The sequence below is a fragment of the Thalia democratica genome, chromosome 5, assembly GCF_965202585.1.
Source record: "Thalia democratica chromosome 5, ktThaDemo2.hap1.1, whole genome shotgun sequence".
Taxonomy (NCBI): domain Eukaryota; kingdom Metazoa; phylum Chordata; class Thaliacea; order Salpida; family Salpidae; genus Thalia; species Thalia democratica.
The window spans coordinates 65,579,789-65,593,512 of NC_139169.1; the positions used below are offsets into that span (position 1 = coordinate 65,579,789).

Consider the following 13,724-nt stretch of genomic DNA (forward strand, 5'->3'; position numbering starts at 1 on the left):
ACAGCAACATCTTCTATATCGCAGCAACAAAGAATAGTTTTATAAGAGCTTTTTTGAACACAAGACTACAGACAAAAACAGCAGTCATATCTCAAAGTATAACCATTACCAAAACTTTTTGAACTTAAACAACAAGTCAGAATTTTATTACGAGCTTTGAAAAAAAAATTACTCAGCCTTTCAGTAATTCTTATTTATAAAGAGTCACCACAATTAAACATACAAGCCAATCTTATGAGAAAAAGAGCATATTTGACAGTTTACTAATTTACTTTACACATTTTGTATTTTAATGTCTGATTTGTTTAGTTTTATCTAACAACTTTTATTATTTATGTTGTAATTATTTTTAGAATAGATTTTTTCTATTCTAAATACTATTCTAATAGAATAGAATAGATTTACTTATTATTTATATTAATACTTTTTAAGCATTAAACTTGTGTTTAAGTTATTATATAAATATATGTTTATATTCTGTTTAAAAAGGAACAAACTATATTTTGTAAAGCTTACACAAATTAAAATTGTATGTAGAGTGCTTGTATTTACTTTATATTTACTGCATTAGCTAATGCCCTAACTAGTAAATAAATTTATACTTCATCAAAATATAAAACTTTTAAAGCGATTTTTTTACAGAATCTAGCTAATATGATGGATATATATAGTTACTGGTCGGAACAGCAAATCACCACCAAATATTTTTGGAACCAGAAAGAGGATATATTATCGGGATTAAGTGTCACTTTAATAGTAGCTGATGTCATTTTGGTAGGAGTTTTCGTTTATAAAATATTTATTAAAAAGAATCATCAGATATTCGGCAACAGAAGTACAACGCTATTGCTAGACATAGTGCTTTTGTCCACACTGATTTTATTAGTACTGCAAGGCACGTTAGGCTTAATAATGGTTTTAACTTCTAAAAGTGTCAAAAACGGACTCACATGCTCGATTCACAGCTTGTTTTTCTACTTATTGAACGCTTGTATAAAACTTCTAACTTCATTGACTATATTCATTCATTACTACATTTGGATACAGCAAGGTTGCCTTAGATTCTTACACCTCAACAACCAGCTCAACTCTACTCTAAAATTCACTTTCGCGTTCATTCTCAGCGTTGCTTTGCACATTTTTTTCAAAACAAATCTGGACACCACGTTTGTAGTGATCGACGGTCTCTGTTACGGAAAACGCGTGCCTTTCAGAAGAATAATTTCACTAGTTAGCCTCACTGCTTCTTTTCTAGTTGTAGTTTTTCTCATAACCCTTCAGTGTTACTACATATTTGAAACGAAGCGAGAAGAAAATAGACGTGAGGCAAACGAAAAGAACATGCTCGGTTTCAAACTCATACGTCGACAGATACACACGTTTATGTACCTTCACTTAGGCATAGTGCTTTCTTTTTCAGTGTATTATGTAGAGAAATTGGGTTTTACCTCCGATGAAATGGTTATCTTTGCAAGTATGAGTTATTTTGCCAGTCATTTGTATAACTTTTTATGCTGTCTAATGGTATGTATTTTTCGTTCAAAAGTTTCAACTCTCGATATAAAAAGAGAATTTTTGAGTGTTAGAAGCAAAACTTAAATAAATTTGAGATTAATGTTTCATAGTAAGGTTTTTATTTTTTTTTTAAAGTTATAAACTGCTTAACCACTTTACTGCTATCTGCCTTAATGTTTTTTAAACTTTGTAAAAATATTTCAATTTTAAACTTTATAGCTCAAACTTACGTTAAACAGTTTTGTTAACTCTTAAACATGAAATATTTCGATATAAACGGCGTGTTGCTAGATATTTTACCCTGAGTTTGTTAAAATTTTAAAAGATATGTAATGTTTAAATTTTGTGATAGCTTACAACGTTTTATTTATTCGGTAACTTATAACACTAGTATTTATTATAATTGGTTTTAACTTTATATAGCTGAATATACTCAATTATTTTACACCTTTTTTTTAGTTTTACGTTTTCTTACTATTGCTACCATAATTAGAAGTAAAAAAAGGGCAAAAACAATTTAGGAAAAACACAACTGTAAATCTAATGAAAATTTTATTTGATTAGGTAGTACTTTTAGAATGTATATAACAAAATGTTTGTCTTATGATCACGCGTATGCTAGTTAAAAATCGTTTACTGCAGAGATTTTTATTGATATGTGACGAATTACTACTACTCATGCGATCAAGTCAAAGGTTATTTACGGATCATTTAATATTGTACCAAACTCTAATCGAGAGTACTAAGTTCACATCTTTTTAGTTACCAAGGATGTAGTTTAGGACGCGACGCGTTCCATAAGTAAGTGAGCTAGTACTTCAGCTTGCGCGTTCATTACTACATCACAACTAACTACCAAAACTGCAGTGACATGCCTACTTAGGTATATTTTACAAGAACTTCAAAACTTGCACTGAATCGATTAAATTGTGATTGGAATGATTGAGCAAAATAAAAAGGTCTTAATTACAATTTAGGGGAGATCCAAAACTTACTGTAAATTTTTTGGGGTTGTTATGAGTGGGGGCGATTTTTTTCTAAATAATGTGCTATAAAACTAAGTATAAGAAACCTAGATTAAAAAAAAAAACACTAAATAAAAATAAAACGACTAAGTATAAACTTTTTATGCTCGCGCGATATCCATATTTTAAAAGTTCTCAATTTACACGACTTGATTATAAAAACAGATGCATTTATTGTTTTAATAATAAAATAATATTTTTTTTTGTGTGATAATTTTTAAGTGGTATCGATTAATAATTTCTATAAACAAAACTCTATTATAATTAAATGTAGTATTAAAAATACATAAATAATTGTATGTAAATTAAACAAGTTCAAGTGGTGTTGACCAACTTAGAAAAACTGAAAGTTAAGATTTAAATGGAAATAGAATTGAATTGAATAGAATTTGATATTAACTTGAAACTCTTGTGATGTTATAAATGTAAAATAAAATTGTTAGAATAAAAGTGAAAAGGTATCCCCAGGAATGCGACTCGATAACCAAAAGGTTCTTCGTGCACCATTTCTTAGTACCAAACATTTTGAGCATTTTTAGTCATACAATAAACTATGTGTATAACGTATAAATTGAAAACAATTGAAAATATTTTTTTAGTTTTACGAACATTTATAAATTAATTTATGTTTTTTTAATCTTCATCTGGTGTTATAAGCAGAACAAAAACACTTTCAGCAAGAGTATAAACACAAAAAACAAGTTAAAACAAGTTTTTAAATCAAAAATCGATTTAAACTAATAAAATTTTGATTAACAATCACTTTAGATATTTAAAATTTATTTTGCTTTAACTAATTCGTTTTAGAACAATGCAAAAATTTGAAAAAAGAACTTCTGAAAGTAATTATACAAGCACATATATAATATTAGCTTTAAAAACTTCGTTATTAATTACATTACTTCCTTATATAACTTAAAACTAAACTTAAGCTAAATCAAACTATTGCACAAACTAGTTTCCTTTTGTTAATAAATAAAATGCAATGTAAACTCTACTTTAAAATCAATGTAAATAGTTTATGTTATGATTTTTTTTTTTCTATTTACTGATAAAGTTTTTAAATATCTTTAAAAGTTTGGTTATTTTTTTGTAAAAGCAAAAAAAAAAACGATTTTTTTTATTGATTCTAAAAAAGTTGCTTATCTTGCTTAAAATTGAAATTATTTATATTTAAGCAAATACATCAATAAAGTAGTTAAAATTATTCAAAAGTTATTTTACTAACCTTCTTTAAAAAAAAAAAAAAAAACTAAGAACAATTGCAGTATTTCATGATAATTAAAAACCTAACAATTATTATAAATGAAGTTTCAAATCCTTTTTTTAACTGCTTTTCTTTTTTCCTAAAAAAATAGAAATTGTTTTTTAGTGTTATACAAATAAATATAGTAAATTTTGATAATAAGTTTTAATAAAAACCAACAAAAACTTGTTATACACAAGAGTAAAAGTTGACATTGTACTAAAGTTAAAGAATTAGGTTTTTTTACATATAAAATGTTGAAGTTATAAAATATATGTTATTGTACTATTTTTAACGTTTAGGGTTTTACTATTTATACATCTCAACTGAGATTTAAAATTATTTTCTTTTAAAATTTTAACATTTTTATGCTAGTAAAATGGTCCTTACATCTTGTATTATTCAATAAATTTATATTTTCAACTTGATGTCTTTTAGTAGATATTTGTTTAACCCAGCTAATAAATCAAACTAAACAATATAATGTTCGTACTTAAATTTAAAGCTGTTTCTTTTAAAATTCATTTTTTGAAATTTAAAAGCAACAAACGCTTCTTCATTCAATATTAAATATTATAAAAACACAACAAACCAAAACCTTTTATACTTTTCATTATTTCAAGTTTTCTTCCAATTATTACGATGGCTACCACTAGTACAAGCACGATAAGAGCCAACAAGTAAGTGGTGTAATCGTAAGCGGTCATCAGTTGAGATGGTGGATCGTAACTTCCCATCAACTCCATTTCAATCGGAATTCTCATTTCTGTTTTGCAAACATCACTGCTTTTAACTGATAATTCTACTTTGTTTGAATAAACATGCATCAAGTGGTGTTCCTAGAGAAATAAAAATACAAATTACGGAATAAGTAAAACGAATTTAATGCAGAAACAAGTTTATCATTTTGATATTTTTGGTTTTACCGAACGCTAGTTCAACAACAATTTCAAAATATTTTATAAATAAATATTGTTTGTCTGTGTGGATAAATAAACATTACCTCTATTGTTGTAATATTGATAGAGTAGATATTTTCTGCAGTTTTTTGTACTTCATACGTGAAATTAGGAACCATCACTTCCTGCTTAACTTTCATGAAGCGCACTGAAAAAAAAATATTTATAAGCTAACTTAATTGTACAAAAAAAGTTTGTACTTTAAGTTTTATTTTTGCAACCCTTTAAGTGACTGAATAATAATACTTTTAATAACTATTTTTATCAAAAAAAACAAAAACAAAACAAGGTAGCTAGATATTCATTTTTCTTAAGGTCGTGTTAAGTTTACAGTTAATGCATGAACAGCTTAAGTTGTAAATAAAAACTGACGAGTTGTTTTTAAAACTTAATTAAAATTTTGACAATCTAAAGAAAACCTATCAAATAAAGGTCACATAATTGTTTCACAATAACTAACCAATATACAAATTGACAATTTTAGGATCTGGGTTTGAGGATAGACTAAAAACGCACGAATTATTTTCACCAGTTTTCCATTTACATTTAATGGTTTTGTTAGCTGTTTCCGGAGTAACTGTTTATTTTATTTAGTGTATGTTGGCGGAAAACAATAGTCAATGCATTGTTACTTTTTCTATAAATTTTTACCCCCTTAACCGTGAAAAAAGTTCTATTTTCACTATACACAAACTCATACAACTATCAAATAGTTTTAAATATGTTTTTATAATGTTGAACATTTAGAATTTACCAAAATATTTACATGAGCAACCATGTGCTAAAAGTTGTATAGGCTTTAAAGTTCTAATAATGATAAAAAACAAATAACAATTTTATTACTATAGATTTAAAAAATATATTTAGCTTTTAATAACTTACAATGTACATTTATTATACGGTTACCGCTATTGTGGGAATTGTTATCTACATTATTCACAGACTTAGCTATAACAACACAGTAAACATTTTTGTTTTGGTCTTTTCGACTGAAGTTTCTCAAAACGTATTTCTCCTATAAACGAAAAGCTGTTACAGACGGATTATGTGCAATAATAGCCTAAACAATCTACATATTTAAATTTTATAAAGATACAAACTGAATAAAAACTTTAAAACTTGTCTATTTAAAAGAAAACTTACATTGATGCCTTAATAAACTAGTTTTATAAATTTTAATGTTTAGTTTTATATACATATTGAAAAAAGGCTTAACTGACATTAGAGATAGTTTTAGAGTTTTCGATAATTTTATAATTTTGCACAGGAGGATTACTTGGTGAATTGGTGCAATATAACTTAACCGTTTTGTTTTCGCAAACTTGTAAAATACCCGACCCAGTATCATTGTGCCCATAAACTCTCAGTGTAACGTTTTTCGGAGCTTTGTAAAAACAAAACGTTAATCAGCTGTTAAGTGCAATTCACAAGCTTAGTTTTAATATTTTGTTATAAATAAACATAAAATACCTCTGAAGCAAATAGAATTTTTGTTGGCAAACACCCATTTAGCTGCTGAGCTGCATTCTACCTCATTTGAATTAATACTTGCGTATCCTGTTTTGCACTGTGCTGTTCCTTTATCTTGGTATTTTGAACTTGAATTAGGAGTAACAGTCATTAGGGCAGTCTCATTCCAACAGTCTGAAAGTTTTTAGAAATAAACAAATTTAATAAAAAAGTTTCATTTTTCTTGTAGTTGCAACATAAAAGTAAAAAAAAAACTTAAACGTTTGAACAAAAACAAATGTAGACATTAAACCATGTTACAACTTAAGAACTAACGTCTGTATGTTTTAGTTGGTATTATTTAACAACAGAAAAATGTTATGTCATCAATGGAGATTTGTTTTTACAATTTTAATATTAGATGTTATCAACATTAACAAGAAGCTGTTGTATATAGTTTTTGTTTTGGATAAGCTACATAATTTTTAAATTTTGAAAACTTAAAAACTGAAAGTATGTAGAAGATGTTAAAGCTTCTAACTTTTTTACAATTTTTCTCAAGTTTTTTTGCAGTTGTTCAATTAAATGTTACTTTTAATTTAATATTTTTCTAGAATTACTGTAAAAGTCATAAAAATTGTTTTTTTTTAATTTTTTTATAAGCTTTTAAAATATAGTCGTGGTTGCAAATAAAACTAAAGTTATTTTAAATATTAACATGTTACTATACATCTTTAAATTGTTGTTTTACTTTTTCTTTAGGTTTATAAAGTGATTTTGTGCTGAATAGATGATGTAAATAACAATTCTAACTGACCCATAAGATTAATATTTTCCACAATACAGTACCGATGAAACGGCTCATTTTTGAATTTCAGTCTCACTTTTATACTGAAGGGTATTTTGAAGTCGAACAAATTTTCAGCCTTAATCACTGCCAAGTTGTTTCGGCCGTCCCTGAAACCTCCTGAGAAACTTGGAGGTGATCCAGCCGAACCAAGTCTACCTCCAGGCTACAAATAGTTTAATATTTTTTAGCATTACAAATTTTTTTAAAATATTAATCAGTGCTTTCTTTATTTCAAAAATGTGAAAAAAGTTAATAAGTAGCTATTTAAAATTTTGTATCAATTTTTTTAGTTTAAAAAAACCAATAATTGCAACTAACTATAAGTTTTCTAAAATTGAAAATCAAAAAAATCACAAAACAAAAAATCTTTTTAGCTTTTTTTACATTTCTACTATATTAATGAATAATTTATATATATTTTTTCAAGTGTGTAAAACTCGAAATTTTTAGTGAAATCAGTACAAAATTGAATTCTATAAAACTATGTTGATTTAATAGTTTACAGAAAAAATAAAAAACTTTGAAATGCTAACATGTAGTACAGAAAAATCAAATACAACTTTTTTTCACTATTCATTCAAAACGAGTTGTACATTTTCTATCCCCCAATAATGAATTTTGATTAAATAATCAATAATTACAACCAAATTAAGATTAAATTTTGCTTTTTTAGTTTACGTAACTTTGTAAACCTTTAAACACCAACTTTCGAAAAAATAGTCCATTCTTTTTCACCGAGTCGTATCCACCATTCTGCAGTGGCGGCAACTTCACTTGTTTCCACTTCAAACATGTCCCCTTTGTAACCAGTCGCCCAAACATCCTCAACTCCTTTGTGCGAAGGTGATTTCCTCAACACAAATTTTCCATGCTTGCCGCAATCAACTGAAAATATTAGTTGAGTTTTTTTGGTTGTTAAACTCTAGTGTTTAGTAAAATGTAAAAAAAATGAATTATTTTTGGATTAATAAAGACCGTTTAGTTTCCGTCATACACTACACTTGGAATATTACAAAGTGATATAGTTTCTTAAAAACTATCACCTAAACCTATTTTTTAGTATTTTTTTAATTAGGAAAACTTTTTAAACAGCAAATCTTTGATGGGCCGGACATGTTAATTTTATTTATGAACTGCATAATTTCAAAAACTACAGAAAATAATAATTAGTTATATATCTTTAAGTAGCTAAAGATACTTTAGTTAACAGTAATAGTTTAATAAAGAATGCTTATAAGACAACCTGGTTCTCTTAAAGCTTCCAAAGTCTTTATATAAACCGTAAAACAAACCAAATAAACCAGTAACATCTCGACACAAAATAACTTTTAAAACCACTGAAATTAAATATTAAATTATTAGCAATTTAGTTTATAAATCGTTTAGATACACAAACGCATTGAATTTAAAAATCAAATTATTTATAGGAGAACATCCAAAGTTTATCAGATAGATAATAAAATTTCTAGTTTAAATATTGCAAAACATTAGCAATACATAATTAAAAAAAAATAGACTTATTATAAAAATAATCAAAAATTTAAAAAACTATGATAAATTATAAATCATTTGCAGATATATGTATAAACTATGCTTACAAAATTACATAGGCTTCAACAAAATGTATATTTGTTACTTTTAATTGGGCTAAGTTCTATTCTGGTTGTATTACAATTCGATTTTGTTCAATTCAAATTAGCACAATAAAAATTCATAAAAAACATAAAAACCCTATCTAAAAAAGTATATAAAACTTAGAAAATAAAAAAATACGTATGCAGGTCTTATTAATATCTACAATCCATTTTTTAATTTTTGTAAAGTTTTGAATATTTTTTAAATATTTAAAAATTACAAAAAAGCTATATTAAAAAGCTTATTTTAGTTATATCTCAAAAAATATTTCAAATTTTTCAAAAACTTTATAGAAATTGCTTGTATATTTTGATAGACCGATATACCTTTTTTTTAGGTTTTTTCCAATAAAAGTAACTTTGTTTAATGATTTGAATTGTCAGAAATTAAATAGTCGTGCACCCTGTATTTGTTAAGTTTTTTTTTACTGATATAAGTTATAAAATAATAAAGTTATACAAAAAAAGTATTTGATAGATATATGACTACTGTACTATAAATATTTTTATTTAGTTTTTACAAAAGTATTTTAATATTCGTTTCTGTCCTTATAAACCAAAAAACTTTAAAGTTACACATACTCCTTTAATACTACACCTAAACAAAAATTATACTTGTTTAAAAATACTAAGAAATCAAAAGTTAGATTAAAGGTACAACTTTGTTTATTTATTTCATAACAAGAAAAAACTACTAACAATAAATCATTTTGTTTTATTGTAGGTTTCAGATATAATAAAAAAAAAAATTTCACACTCTAGTACTTTCTGTTTTACATTCTATCTTATATTTGTAAACAATCAAATACTTTTCTTTATTATCATTGATATGTTAACTATGAGTAGAAGCTATTTAAAAGATTACTTAACTACTGATCAAAAGTACAATTAGTTTCAAGTCTAATAGAACATAAAAAGAAACGAGCCTTTGATTATTTTAACTGAGTTAATTGCTCTTTTTATATAATAATGATCAATAAAAATTATTTTTTTACTGATTTTTTTACTACTTTAACTTCGCTATACTAAAAAAAATAAATAAGTAAAGATAATTAAAATTAAAACAAGGAAGTTGTTTTAAGCTTAGTATATGCACGTTTTCCTGTTGTAATAGAGCGAAAAGTTTGAAACAAAATTTTTTTTTTTTTTAGCTTGAAAAAATAAATTTTAAAAGGAAGTATGTTTTTACGTTTTCTTTAGTTTTATATAACATTTTACTAAATTTTATCAAAAGTAACTTGCCTTTAATTTCAGACAAATTATACGACTTTTAAAAACTTAGCAAAACAAATGTTTCTTTAGTTCTATAGTTATACAAATTGAAAATTGTGAAAAGTTTAAAGTTTACATACACAAATTTAATTTATAAAGTTTTTAAAATGAATGAATAATAATAATCGATGGGTAGCAATTTTAATGTTAACTTACGATTAAAACTCTTTACTTAATATTCAATTTGTTAAAGAATTTAGAGAAATAATGGTCAAATGAAAAATATTAGAGTTATAAAAGTATCAATGTTTAACAAACTAGTACAATAAATATACTTAAAAATGAAAATGTTTAGATAATAAAACTTTTTTTACACATTTTTAATTATTAGTGTGGTATTTCGAACGGTGGTCTTCGCAGTAGTGTGCATATAAAGTTCATTAAGATGAAAAAATAGCGTTTTTTTAATTATATTCGTTTTGTTTATTTTTTTAAATAATTTGAGGTTAGACTAACAGTTGTTGACTGTTTATTTAATTTAAAAATATTTACAATTATTTCTGTTGACTATAAAATATTGCTAAATTTACTGAGTAAAGAGCTTATTTGAATGATAAGAAACGTGCTAATAAAGTATGTTGTTTATAACCGGTTTCGTTATATGTGAACTTTTCAAACAATTAACAAAATAATAAATTTCATTTTAACAACGTGTATTTTGATGAGTACTTTAATGTATTATATTTTATTTTACTTTAGTGCATTTTAGTGTATTACAAATTTTCAAAATACTAATAAAATATTTTTTATTAAACACAATTAATATTATTCAAAGTCTAGTGTTAACCTAACTTATTTTCAAGTAATTTACTGTATACTGCTTTTGAAAAGGTTAAAGTCAACTAATATTAGCATTAAAAAACATTTTCAGGAAAAAAATAGTAAACTTTAAATGAAAATAAGTTTTTACGAAGCATTTGTTGAGACAATCTTTATAACTTAAATTTATAACTTTTATTTATAACTTAAACTAAAAACAAAGTGTTATACAACTGTAAACTTAAAGTTAGTACATACCTACTTAAAATAACAAAACATTGGTTAAGAAAAAGTATAACCTTTAAAAATATTGATACTTCTTAAATATTTTAAATTGAAATATTTTATTTATAAACATTTTTAACTATTTTCTAATGCACTTTAAAGTTTTATCAAATTTGACAAAATAATATTTTTTAAAATTTTTTAGACGTATTACTAAATAGTTATAGACTTTGAGTTTGCTTACTTTAATACTATAATTATCTTAAAAATGTGAGCGAGTATAATTTTATTACTTTATAATTGTATAAAAATCAATTTATGTTTTATAACACAATTTATTTGTTTTATCATTAAAAATCTTTTTTTTTTAAAACAGTCTCTTTATATAATTTTGACCTTATTTGTAACCATAAAACAAGACCTTATAAACCATGTCTAGTATTTAAAAAAAATACTATATAATTTTGTGATAAGTAATTATAGAACTTAAACTTAAGAACAACAAAAACGATTTAAACTGGTTTAAGAAACAGTTTTATCATTTTCTAAATGTTTTCCAGGCTGTTTGTTTTTTTAAATCAAATACTCTAAACCTAAACACAGGAACATTCTAGCAACATTAACCTTTTCAATTTAGTATCTTAAGAATAACAGAAGTTGTATTTACAAGTTTTCTAAAGTAAATAATTTATTTTAAACCTTCAAAAAAGATACTATACCTAATAAAATGGTAAGTACTTGAAAACTAAACTTTGACCTTAACTACAATCTTTGGTACACTGTAATAAAATTTCCTACATTTAAGTTGTACTACTGAATACTTGTTCATACATTTTGTTAACAGCACAAGCATGTGAAAAAATTGAAATTCTTCATAGTTATTTTATTTTGAAATAAACCATATCAAAACTTTACTTCCTTATTATGTAGTTAAAGTTCTAAAATATTTTGCTGAGTTTACGTTTTCAAGTAAATATAAATTAAGATTTTTTTATATTTAGAAGTATTCTTTAGTTCACTTTTTACAAATCTAATACTGTATTTGTTAACCTAAAATAAGCTAAAATATAATAAATATTTTGTTATAAATTAATAAACTGAATACAGATTTTAAAGGCTTACTTTTAAAAAATAACTTTCTTACAGACAAAGCAAATAAGCGATAAAAAACGACAGTTTTCGAATTCAAATTTGTAAATTTTTTTTTTAATTTTAAACTAAAAAATAAATACATGAATAGCTTGTTTTACATTTTATTAAACTGAAGCGTGCACAAGTTCAATTGAAAAAAAAAATCATTATAAAACATGGCTGACATTAAAGCATTTAACTTGTTGATACTAGTAGTTTGACAACAACTAGCTTTTGCATTTATTTTTTAGATCATACAAACGATAGAAGTTTTAAAACTGTTAATGCATTTTAATTGCGCGTATACTTGTTTTGACTGCATAAAAATAAGCAGTTTGAAATCTAAACTGTAACAAGAACCTTTATAACTTTTTTTTTGTGATATTCTATAATAAATAAGTCTGTGATAAACAAATCTTACTAAAAACAAAAAAAAAAACAATCGTGTCATTAAATAAACTAGATTAAGCAAATACTTCTTGTAAGCTTGAGGCAAAAACTTGGTTTTATTCAAGCTATTGTTTAAATCTGATCCTTTGTTTATATTGTTTATTGATCGATGAAAATAAGCACTCAGAATATTTTGTCCTAGGACCTGGTGCACGAAAACCCTTTTGCACACCGTTTGGATACCTTTTAACGTCTTGTCCAAGATTTAGCTAAGACGAAGGTCTGTATTAAACTTACAAACTTTAAATATGTAGATATTTCATATCTGAATTAAAAAACGTTTTACAAAAACTTTGAATATCTCCAAATTTACAGTTTTCTTAACTTTATAATGATAATTCAAAAAAAATCTTTTTAAACACAAAAAATTATCTTATTTAAAATAAGGTGTTTTTTTGTTAAAAAAATCAAACTTTAATACTATTATCGAATAGGATTACCTGTCCCCCATTGCTGCTTCAAATCTTGGGTTGTTTTTTTAAGTATTTGAGAACTTTGCTATTTTATCACCTAATGATAGAACTCTATATCATCGTTTTATTAGACATAAACTTTAGTTTTTTAATTTTGGCCATGTTAATAGAAAAAAATCCTACTAATGTACTTTGTTAGCAACCGAACATATGTGTACGATGAATATTTCGATCTTATTTTTTAAATTTTCTTACATCAGACTGTGTACTTTTGTGTCTGAAACAATATTTTCAAGCCTACTTTATATTTAAACCTTGTAAGTATTTTTTTCTTTACAACACATCAAACTTAACTATATTTTATTGTGTTTTGAACAGAGAAAAAAAAACTTTCAGCTGTGAGCAAAAAACAAATTACATTAAAATATATATCTTACTTATTCTTAGAAACATATGTAGCAAAGTATTTCAAGGTAAACTTTTTTCACGAGCAATGAAAAGGTACCTTCAACTTTTTCAGATAAAAGTAGTTTTTACTGTTTTCGAAAAATTTTGAATGGTTTGAATATGAAACAAATTAAGATGACTTGTGCACTTTGATATGCGGTAGTTATGCATAACATCACCAAAGCATGCTTAGATTTATGCTGAACAACACTAAGTGAAGTTTTTATTGATGTATACAATATAAAAGCATATATTTGTCCTTGAACATTATGTTTGTCTATTTCTAAAGCAACATTTAATAAGAATCGTTTCAAATGTTTAAAAATAGCAACTCAGTTATAAATTTATT

At 24.9% G+C, this 13,724-nt stretch overlaps 1 protein-coding gene across 1 annotated transcript; it reads right to left on the minus strand.

The window, feature by feature from the left end:
• Nucleotides 1–2,293: 2,293 nt before the first annotated feature.
• LOC145836749 (uncharacterized) lies at nucleotides 2,294–8,372 on the minus strand. Its single transcript, XM_082944526.1, has 7 exons — nucleotides 8,288–8,372; nucleotides 7,751–7,929; nucleotides 7,012–7,207; nucleotides 6,216–6,389; nucleotides 5,966–6,129; nucleotides 4,379–4,625; nucleotides 2,294–2,376 (listed from the first exon to the last, which is right to left on the minus strand). The coding sequence occupies exons 1-7, from the start codon at nucleotides 8,352–8,354 to the stop codon at nucleotides 2,294–2,296; spliced, it is 1,110 nt and encodes a 369-aa protein (XP_082800652.1). The 5' UTR covers nucleotides 8,355–8,372.
• Nucleotides 8,373–13,724: the final 5,352 nt, after the last annotated feature.

Coding starts and splice junctions, on each gene's coding strand:
- LOC145836749 (XM_082944526.1), bottom strand. CDS start 8,354: ATGTTACTGGTTTATTTGGTTTGTTTTACGGTTTATATAAAGACTTTG. Junction 7,930..8,287: donor GGAAGCTTTAAGAGAACCAG/GTTGTCTTATAA, acceptor TAATATTTTCAG/TTGATTGCGGCAAGCATGGA. Junction 4,626..5,965: donor ACTCTAAAACTATCTCTAAT/GTCAGTTAAGCC, acceptor TTATTTCTCTAG/GAACACCACTTGATGCATGT.